This window comes from Thamnophis sirtalis, unplaced genomic scaffold (genome assembly GCF_051295495.1).
Source record: "Thamnophis sirtalis isolate CommonGarterSnake01/CBP01778 unplaced genomic scaffold, rThaSir2_p1.2 scaffold_4, whole genome shotgun sequence".
NCBI lineage: Eukaryota > Metazoa > Chordata > Lepidosauria > Squamata > Natricidae > Thamnophis > Thamnophis sirtalis.
The window spans coordinates 26,881,390-26,892,276 of NW_028261384.1; the positions used below are offsets into that span (position 1 = coordinate 26,881,390).

At 38.4% G+C, this 10,887-nt stretch overlaps 1 protein-coding gene across 1 annotated transcript in view; it reads right to left on the reverse strand.

The window, feature by feature from the left end:
• CUBN (cubilin) overlaps positions 1 to 10,655 on the reverse strand; it is a 172,166-nt gene extending 161,511 nt beyond the window's left edge. Inside the window, 6 exon segments of the mRNA XM_087714360.1 lie at positions 3,992 to 4,095; positions 5,407 to 5,508; positions 5,614 to 5,652; positions 7,662 to 7,754; positions 10,249 to 10,378; positions 10,518 to 10,655. Coding sequence (XP_087570486.1) covers positions 3,992 to 4,095; positions 5,407 to 5,508; positions 5,614 to 5,652; positions 7,662 to 7,754; positions 10,249 to 10,378; positions 10,518 to 10,636 — 587 coding nt within the window. The 5' untranslated portion in view covers positions 10,637 to 10,655.
• Positions 10,656 to 10,887: the final 232 nt, after the last annotated feature.

Below are 10,887 nucleotides of genomic sequence, written 5' to 3' on the forward strand. Positions count from 1 at the left end.
CAATTCTTTTGCCACCTAAAATAATAAAGATCAAATGTCCATCCAGTTTCTAGGCCCAAATTATGCCTCAAACAGCAATCCTTCAGAGAAAGTACAGACAATACTATCCATGCTTATTCTATGTCCAACATCTGGAAATAAGCTACACGAGTTTCCCTGGATACAGGTAGTACTTGAGATACAACAAGCCACTTAATGAATGCTCCAAATTACGTACAACAGACCATCCAAAAGCTACGTAGGACCTGATTTCCAAGTTATGACAGCTGCACTGGTTCTGCAATCGTTTGTCCTTACAATCTAGCACAAGATTGCTGCAATACCCATTGCCTCTTTTTACCCATTCCCACTCACTGCAACCCTACACACCAGGACTTCCCCCCCCCCCCGCACACACACACCCATCATATCTCGTACTTAACTTTTCAAACATGATGTCCAAGCTCCTTGGACCTCATGTTGTAGAAGGAGGGCAGATCACATGGCCCCAGTATGCACAAGAGCGTTCTAAATGCGCTTCATTTTGCTGCCTTAGAGAGCCCTGCACAGTGCTGTAGGAAGCTTCTGAATGTAGAAACTTTCTGCAGAATTGTGCAGACTTTGATAATGCAGCAGAATGGGCTTCATGGCAGTTACCCAAATGTGGCTGCCGCTTTTGTGGAACAATGTGGCCGCACAAAGAAGGAAGTTATTCCAGTGCCCTGGAAAGCTTTAGAGTTCTTCAGAAATTGAGGAGAAAGACGTTTGGTCTGATGGGGTGTGAATCAGGCATAAGGCCTGGGAGGACTCAGTGGTAGTGGGAAAAGACCTGCTGGAACCCAAGGTGAGGGAAGTGGAACAAAGGGCATTTGGGAAGTGAGGAGGCCATAGGTGGGCCAGGACCTTTATTAGGCCTCCAATCCCACCCAGGAAGAACCCCATGTTCTGTTTAGCGACCTGCATTCCCCAATATTTCATCAGAAGGAGCAGGGATGGAGGGGGCATTAGGTGGGATGTTTCACCTAACAACTGACATGATATTCAACCATAATGGGCAGCCTCCATTATGGACATATCTCAAGGACTATCTGTATAGAACTCTCATACATAATAGCTACTACTGTTAGACCATTTTTTTTTTCATGAGAGGTAACACATTTGGAGTACTGCATCATGTTTAGGATTTTAAAAAAGATGATGAACTAAAACATATTCAGAGAAGAATAACAAAGCTGGTTCTTCATACAGAAATAAGTTTTAGACACTATAATAAATTAAAATTACTATTAGTAATTAATGATGGAGAGTCCCACAGAAAAGAATAAGAAAGGACTTTTTGCTACTACAGGAGACAGAAGCTGGATCTAATCTGATTAAAATTATAAGATGTTGGCCGTAGATGAGCATTAGTAAATTCACTTTGATAGTAAGAATAATTTGAATCCCTGATTCAATTTATTGAATTGTGGTGAGGCTGTGAAACAATTGTGGGGAGGCTGTGAAACAAATAGAAGAGAGCAGGAATAATCAAGAGACAGTAAGTAAGTCAGCTGGTATCTCATAAACAGAAACACAACCTATAGGAAGCTTGGAAAGAAGTGTTTTATTCAAAGAATCTTCACCTTATTTTAGCAGTTAGACTTATATACCGCTTCATAGGGCTTTCAGCCCTCTCTAAGCGGTTTTACAGAGTTCAGCATATTGCCCCCACAACAATCTGGGTCCTCATTTTATCCACCTCGGAAGGATGGAAGGCTGAGTCAACCCTGAGCCGGTTAGATTTGAACAGCCGAACTGCAGAACTGCAGTCAGCTGAAGTAGCCTGCAGTGCTCCATTTAACCACTGCGCCACCTTGGCTCTTTATTATTATTATGAATGAAGATCTCGAAATCCTAGAACAGCTTCCAAGATTCAGTATTTGCCCTAATGTAGGATTAAAGATAACTCAGTGAAGTCTTGCTTCCTTGATCTTGCACAGCTGCTTGGAGTTTGACACAATTATCTAAACAGAAAGAGGAACTTGGCCAACTTTCATGCTATTTTTCACCCAGTTTCAAAAGCCTCTGAAAAAGGTCAGTTTAATCTTCTAATAAAAATTGATTTAGCAAACAAGCTTTTCCTGGGTTGTGGGGAGGGGAGAAGAGAAAAACAAGGGATAGAAGAAAAATAATTCCAGGAAGAAAAATAATTTTGAGGAAAAAAGTGGGGCTTCATCCACTTGTGGCATTTAATAATTTATTGGTTGTTCCAGCTTCTACCAATATGAGTCAGTCAGTCTCTCTCTCTCTCTCTCTCTCTCTCTCTCTCTCTCTCTCTCTCTCTCTCTCTCTCTCTCTCTCTCTCTCTCTCCTTCCCTCTCCCTCCCTCTCTTCCTCCCTCCCTCCCCCCCCTCTCTCTCTCTCACACACACACACAGAGACACAGAGAGAAACAGAGAGAGACAGAGACTTACACTGACACTCACACGGTTTTATTCATATATTATTTTATTCAGTAAGTTATCCCTCACTAGAAGACTTAAAACGGAGATTGATGGATCAAACAGTGTTCTACAGTTTTCTTATTGTAAGGGATCTTAATTTTAAAACTGAAAGCATTGAAAACCTCTGAATAACACTCCCAAAAAGAATCTCTGAGTATATGTTGATCTAAACTTAAAAACTTTTAAGCTATGACAAATTTTCTAAAACAAAAAGAATGTCAGTTTGGTATTTGTAAAGATACATTATTTTAAAAGCTATTATTAAGTATAATTTTCCAATGTCAAGCAAAAAAATGGTTTTCATTGGAAAGGTTTTGTTAGGAAGTTTTATAAGCCAGTTTCTTTTTAAATCAAAACTCAAATCAAATGAATCATGACTAATGAACAAGATCACGAACAGATTTTGGTGACCTGCCTGAAGAAAAAAGGATAACTCAAATGTTTTTCTGGAAAATAGTGGGCACGGCTGAGAACATAAAGAGAGACCATTTATTTATTGTTGAAGAGTTGAATTTTTTTCTTTGTTTTTCTACATATGTAGGTAGTCCTTGACTTACAGCCACAACTGAGCTCAATTTTTTTGTTGCTAAGTTAGATGTGTATTAAGTGAGTTTTGCCCCATTTTACAACTTTCTTTGCTACAATTAAGTAAATCAATGCAGTTGTTAAGTTAGTAACACAGTAGTTAAGTGAATTGGGCTTTGACTTTGCTTGTCAGAAGTTTACAAAAGGTGATCACATGACCTCAGGACAATGGTGGATTATGACAGGTACGCCCCGGTATGGGCGTACTGGTGCCTTCCGGGAGCACCAGGTACCGCTCCGGTACGGTGCATCGGAGGGCCCATCCATCCACCCGCACTCCTTACCAGTATTTGAAGTTTTTGGGGCTTCCACATACGCAGCGTACGGCACCTGCACGACGCTCGGCCGAGCAGCTGGAGTGTCCCAGAGGCATCGTGGAGCTTTGCGGGCAGTAAGTACACATGTGCACGCTGCACATGTTCAGTGATGGGCACCCGGCCCCGTTGCACCATACTGTAACTAGTGAGTTTATAAATCAAGCCAAAAATGTACAGCTAGTACTCTATGATCATGATTTACAGCATTAAAAAAAACAATGTTAATTTATTGTTTCCAGCAAAAAATATCCCATGGTAAACAATGGATTTGCTTAATGACTATGGTGTTTGCTTAATGACCATTGTGTTCACTTAATGACTCCTGCAAAAAAAAGGTTTTAAAATCACGTGTGACAGTTATGACTCTCATAACCTGCTTCTTAAATTGTGATCTCAATTACTGTCATAAATCAAGAACGACCTACAGTATATGGTGAAAAGGTAAAATCATATAGTTTGAGATTTGCAACATGAACCTGTCCTACTATGAAGGGCCTAGAAAAGCCATCTATCTATTTGTTATCTTCCTATCCATCTGTTCCCTTGACTAGGACAGATGTTTTCTCATACAAAAGTGGCACTTAAAAGTGTTATACAAAAGACTTCCCATAAGATCATTAGAATTACCTGTAATTCCCTGGGTTATTTACACATGTTGCTCCATTCTGGCATCCTAAGGATGTTCCTTCATAAACCTGGCATTCATTAACATCAACAGAACAATCTGGTCCCTGATAAGAGAAGCACAGGTTATTCTCCAAGTAAATCAGTGATTAAAATGTGTGCATCAAGCCAATATATAATATAAAATTTCAAGGAATAAAGTAATGTTTCTTAATTTTGGCAAATTTGATATGTAAATTTCATCTCCAAGAATTCTTAAGCCAGCAGAATTCTGGCAGTCAAAATCCACACATTTTAAAGCTGTCAAGGTGAAAAAAGACTGGTTTGGAATATCCAGCTTTCCACTGTAATGCTTCCTTTATAAACATAAGCATAAGCACCTTCCTTGTTCATTGAGGTACAGGGCATTTTCATTTAATTCAAAGCATAGGAATATTGTAAAAAAGCATAAAACTCTTTTAAAAATTAGCTCAGATACAGTTAGCCCTAAAAAAATTGATATTAGATATACTGAAAATATACCATATATAGGACCATTTGTGTGGTAATTAAGCTGCTGCTGCAACATTAGATGACTAATATATATTCCTAATTATTTTTTTAAAAAGGTTTGTCTGCACGAATTAAACTGTAATTTTGTACCTGGGGAAATCGATAATTTCTGCTCCCTCCTTCCATTTTTCCTAAACCGCCCTCTTCTGTATATTTTTCAACGAAGAATCATCACAACACAAACAAATGTAAGCAATTGAAAATTCTTGGGCTGGCTAGCATATGCATTTTCAATACCTAAGGATTCCATCACTAAGTAATTTCCTTATAACTATCCTTGGTATACAGCACTTTTCAAAATAATCAGATTTTCAGATGTCAGGTATTAAATGCAAGGGAAGATTATGGAGCTCAATAGCAGAATACAAATTGGCATGCCAAAAATCCCACTTCAACTCCTGGCATCTCCAAGAGAAAGATCTCAAATGGCAAATGAACAGGAAGACCTCAGTCTAAAAATCTGGAGAAATAATTATTCAGACTAAGTTAAGGTATATGGCAATTAGTCTGGACCAAGACAAATTATGCCTGAGATCAAGGAGAGAATGTAGAAGCTGGCTAGAAGAGCAATGGAATTTCACAACCTGGATAATAGATGTTCTGCCTCCACTGCCTAAGGTGGATGAATAGATTGTGTAATTTGTAATTCTCTTAATATCTATGGCAACTTATAATTTTGCCTAGTCTGCCCTATTGGCAAATATCTCCTGCACCATGTTATTCTGTTGCATGGCCATACAAGCTCTCTTTTAACTAGTTTCCAATTTCCTTTTATAAGATAGACTGATTCCACTGGAATGGCTCTTGTGTAGTGCAAAGTGTTGGTGCAAAGTGCATTTTATACATTGCAATACTAAGAACCTTACCTGCCAATTGTTGGGACAAAGACAAAAGAAAGCATCTAATAGGTTTATGCAGGTTCCAGAATTCTGGCAAGGGTTGCTATTACAGGCTTTTTTTAGGAAGGTCTGGAACAAAACATAAAACAAAAATAAAATCATTCTTTTAGCATTATTACTTCTTGCAATTAATTAACCCCCAAGTACATAAAAGGTGTACATTATGTTACTCACCGTCTCAAGACTATGAAGTCGGTCTTCAATATTCACAATCTGCAGCAGAAAAAGTATGGCATATAGATTAGCATAAATCTATTTGTTGCCACCATAATATATTACTCTGTTCTGTCCAATTTCTAATTTTAATAAAGCACCTACATCCCATAGCACAAACTTTTTTGTAAATGCAAATTTTCTACGTTATATTTATGTAACTTTTATGAATATTTTCAGATCGAATTCTAACTGACTTAGCGTACTATTTCAGCAGAATCTGCTTTGAGAATTTTAGTATTTCCAGAGTTTTAAAAAATACATTATATTTAAGAAAGATTTATTTTACTGCATTAATTGTAGGTGTTGATATTTCAAAATAATTAAATGGTCCATTCTCCTTTACTAAAGTTGAATCCAGAATAGGCTACGCAATCCTTTTAGCACTTCAGTGCCCATCAGATTCTACTTCCCCATCAACATGAGGTGTACTTCTTCATATTTAAAGTAGTACCGGTCCCAACCCCCATCCAATGGTTCAGACATGAACCCATTAACAAGCAATGAATTATTCTCTTTTCAAAATTTACAGTTAGTGGTAATTCAAACAATACATCTTTGTATTGTTAAAGTAGTTAAAAGTAGTAGTTAAAATTGATTTTATTCTTTATAGATCAACTATGGCAAATAAATAAATAAATAAATAAATAAATGTATCTATCTATCTATCTATCTATCTATCTATCTATCTATCTATCTATCTATCTATCTATCTATCTATCTATATATATATATATATATATATATATATATATATATATATATATAAATTGATAGATATCATAGGCTACTCTTTGTGTGGCATAAAATGTAGGATTTTCAACCAGGACATAAAAACTATTTTGCAGGATTGCAGGACAGCAAATTAAACAAGCATATATACATATACTGTGTATGTACACACACACACACACACACACACACACTCAAAAATAATAAGACCTCCCCAAAAATAAGGCCAAGTGTTTATTTCAGGGGTGTGTGTATGCATTTTCTTTCCCCAGTCACACATAGAGCATATTCCCAGAGCGGCCATTGCCAGAAGACTTGGCAGCCTACCTCTGGGGTTTGGAAGCCACAGAAGAAGCCATGCTGGGATGGCAGGGGCAGTGGGGGTGGGGGTGGTCCCTTGCCCTGCAGGGGGAACTGGGCCAGGGCATGGTGAGGCTGGGAGGCGCGCAAGCAGGGAGCGGAACAGCTGCTTGTGCAACTCCCCTCTCTAGCGATGCAGAGCACCATTCACTGACTTAGGGGCACCAAGCTGTGTGAGCACCTGTTCCCCACCCCCAGCTCCTGCAGCTTGGTGCCTTCAGAATACCCCAAGGTTAGTGAATGGCACTGTGTCCGGCTAGAAAGGAGGTTTGCCAGGCGGCTGTTCATGAGCGTGGTTACCTCATGGCTGCTGTGTTGTGCTGCTGCAACAATGCAACAGAGCTGTTTGTCCCTGACGCTGTGCCCAGTTCTTAGGGAGCCTGCTCACAAGAGAGCAGCCGCCTGGCATCCCTCCTCTCCAGCTGGGCCCAGCGTCACTCATCGACCTAACAGTATCCTGAAGGCACCAAGCAACGTGAGCACCTTTGCCCCCCCCCCCCGGTTCCCGTGGCTTGGAGGCTTATTTTCAGGAGGGGGCTTATATTTTTGCCCACCAAAAAATGTGGCATGGCCTTATTTTCAGAACATGTCATATTTGCAGGGAAACACAGTGTGTGTGTTTGTGTGTGTGTGTGTGTGTGTGTGTGTGTGTGTGTGTGTGTGTGTGTATGTATGTATGTATGTATGTATGTATGTATGTATGTATGTATGTATTTGTAGATTTTCACGAATGTAGGTATGCTGGTCTTGCTGTATTCGGGTCTTTTCCCGTGTAAGATTGAGATTGTTTTGGCAACGTTTTGGCGAGGTCTCACTTGCCATCTTCAGGCTGGTATTTTCAGCTTCGTGTTTGTATTACCTACACCCGTGAAAATCTATGAAAACAATATGATACATAAGAGATATTTTAAAAATACCTGGGATTGAAGCTGGATGATCTCACTAGAAACATTGAGAGGTATGCTGGTGAGTCTTTTTAGTTCTACAATTTCATCTTTATTCCTTTGGATCTATATTTAGAAAGAGGAGGAATAAACAATTCTCAAATGCTTATAAAATTCAGCAAACATAATTCTCAGTGAATGAAGAGAACTCTGTCCAGGAAGAAGGAAACACGCTGTTTCTTACTCTTTATAGGTTCTGCTGTTTTTAGGGATTGCTTCTGCTAGGTGTCCTCTTTCGAATGATGTATTTGCAAACAATGTTCCATTGAGTTCCACTCGAGGCAGAAAGACCCACATGATCAGTTCATGTATTAAAAATGGATGAGGCATCAAGCTGCCAGTCTTGAGTGAGAAACTCTAAGCCACACGTATATCACTACACATACAAAGGCCTACTGACCAAATGCATGAAAGGTGGAATAGTTCCATTGAAGTAGATCAGTAGGAGGAGGTCTAGCACTCTACCCCACTCCCTAAGGTGTTCAAATGAAGGGAATACTGCAAAATCCCCCTATTTTACAATATTTGGGTATGATTCAGAGAAAGAGTGGGGGGGGGGAGAAAGGGTTGTAACACTAACATTGGCTAAAACAGAGATTATATATACCCTGAGAAACTCTTGAGTAACTTCACCCTGGGGGCAGAGTCCCTGAAGATTCTACAGATTTCTGGATTGTAACAAAAGACAAAGATCCAATTGGTGTAACGCTTAAGTCACTTGGCTAGAATCCAGGAGACTGGATTTTTAATTACACCTTAGAAACAAAGCCTGCTGATCAACTCTCTCTTGACCCTCGGAAGGAGACAATTACAAACCACTTCTGAAAAACTTTGCCAAGAAAACTGCAGGGACTAATCCAGACAGTTGGGAGGGAGTGGGGGAGAGGAGGAGAAGAAGGAAATTTTTGATTTTCTTGTGCTGTTTTACCAACTATAGAGACTTTTCTAACATAGCTGGCATCTCTTTTCTAAACTAGGATATATATTTACTATATTTCTATATAAAGGCATTTCTGAGTTGCCATACAAGTCAGGAGATTTCATAACATGCTTTTTAGTATTAAACACCATTAGTTAAAAAACGTAAGACTCCAGATAGTTGATTCAACACCCAATATAATTAGGCTATTATGAAGAGTTTGTTTTCAATTCTACCATGCTATTGCCTCTACTGTTTCTTATCCTTCTAGTGCAGTGGTTCTCAACATGTGGGTCGGGACCCCTTTGGGGGTCGAACGACCCTTTCACAGGGGCCGCCTAAAACCATCGGAAAACACATATTTTCGATGATCTTAGGAACCGAGACACCAATTTTATGGTTGGGGGGTCACCACAACATGAGGAACTGTATTTAAGTGTCACAGCATTGGGAAGGTTGAGAACCACTGTTCTAGTGGCTGCTATCAGGCATCCCAGCTGGGCAGGCTTTTGAAATCTGACAAGTGTTTTGTTGGGAAGGTAGTTATGTTTTGCAATGGGAGTTGAACTACCACAGCAAAAACATGAACTCTTGGCCAGCCACTACTGGCATTAGGTCATCATATACTTAGGCATTGCATTTCTGAACATGGTAAATATTGAATGACATAGCAGAGCCCTATAATTAAAGTAACAGTGACTGGAAGAATAAATAAAATACAAAACCTTATTTCATCTTTCTATGACAATTTTTAATCACTGGCCTATGCTGAAAAATTCATGAGACATACAAACTGTACAATTTTCATGAGCCTAGTATTGGTCTTGCATTGGTCTATTGTGGCTGCCTGCCAAAATAACAGTAATCAGGGCTAATAAATGTATAAAGACTGTATCATATGAGAGAGCAAATCTGTGGTCTGGATACTTACTGATATGGCTGCCACATATCAAAGGACCTCAAGAATCTGTAGCCAGGTGTGTGTGTGTGTGTGTGTGTGTGTGTGTGTGTGTGTGTGTGTAGAGATAGATAGATATATAGATAGATAAAGATATAGTATAAGCAAAGCAGAAAAGTGATGGCTTAGTCAAAGCAAAATAAAACCACATTGAAGGGTATTATTTGAAATAACTGAGACACTTCATAACAAAGTCTTGTTCAATCAATTTATTGTTGCAGGCAATATATTTTACTGCCAATGGAAACATCCTGCATGTTTGTTATCTATATGGTTTGGAGATATTGTAGCTCTTATCTTTAGTTATCAATATAATATATTCTGAGAAATTTGATATACAGCAGGTTATAACTATTTTAAATACAGAAATATAATGTCTGAAATAATTGTTCTCGTTATGCACTGGACTCCTTTCAGTAACTGTATTCTTTGAAAAATAATATAGGAATTATAAAAATAAATAAAATCTATGGATTATCCTACTTTGGGATGAAATTATTTAATCTGGGACCAGATTAAAAACTTCTTTAGATAATATCTTTAGAAAACAGTATATCATTGATGGGAATGTATATGAATAATCATGTGTCAACATGTTTAAATCTGATTTTCTGAATCCCCTTTGAAGAATTGCATTTAGATAGTAATAAATAACATTGTAAACAACAGATCCAAATCATTACCTGATTAAAAACATCAGCAAGGTCTTCTTCATTAAGTTTTATTCTGCCTTGTGATCCAGTTCTGAACTCAATATTCTTGGCAGTGCCAGTGTGGAAGACTAAATTGCCCCCTTCGGATGACATACGAGGCCTGATATGTCAAAGGGAAGAACACATTGTAAAGAAACTTTAATGAAGCTACATAATTTGTTCTATTCCTGTGACAACGTTTTTCTGTATCTATATGAATTTAAGCAATCTGTAATTAAAATGTCAAGAATGGTACTCACTGTGCCTGATTAATGTTCCTTCTGGGTCTATTTTTTTCATCAGAATCAGATCCATAGTTTTTCCCAAAAATTGTCAATAATGTCACCAGGGTCCAAGGAAGAAAGTGTAGACACTTCATCCCTCACTTCTTCCTTGTCTTGTCTGTGTGTCAATACAGTGAAATCTGTATTATCTTCAAGGATTAATCCTATATCAGGTGTACTTTGCTCTTGAAATTATCTTTGCATATTCATAGAGATGCTTATTCAGCACTGTTTCTTTCCTCTCTTTCTTAGTTAGGAATGCTAGAGATGATTTATTTGCTATAAAGGAATAGTTGTCTATTCCAGTGTTTTTCAACCTTTTTTGTGCAAAGGCACACTTTTTTCA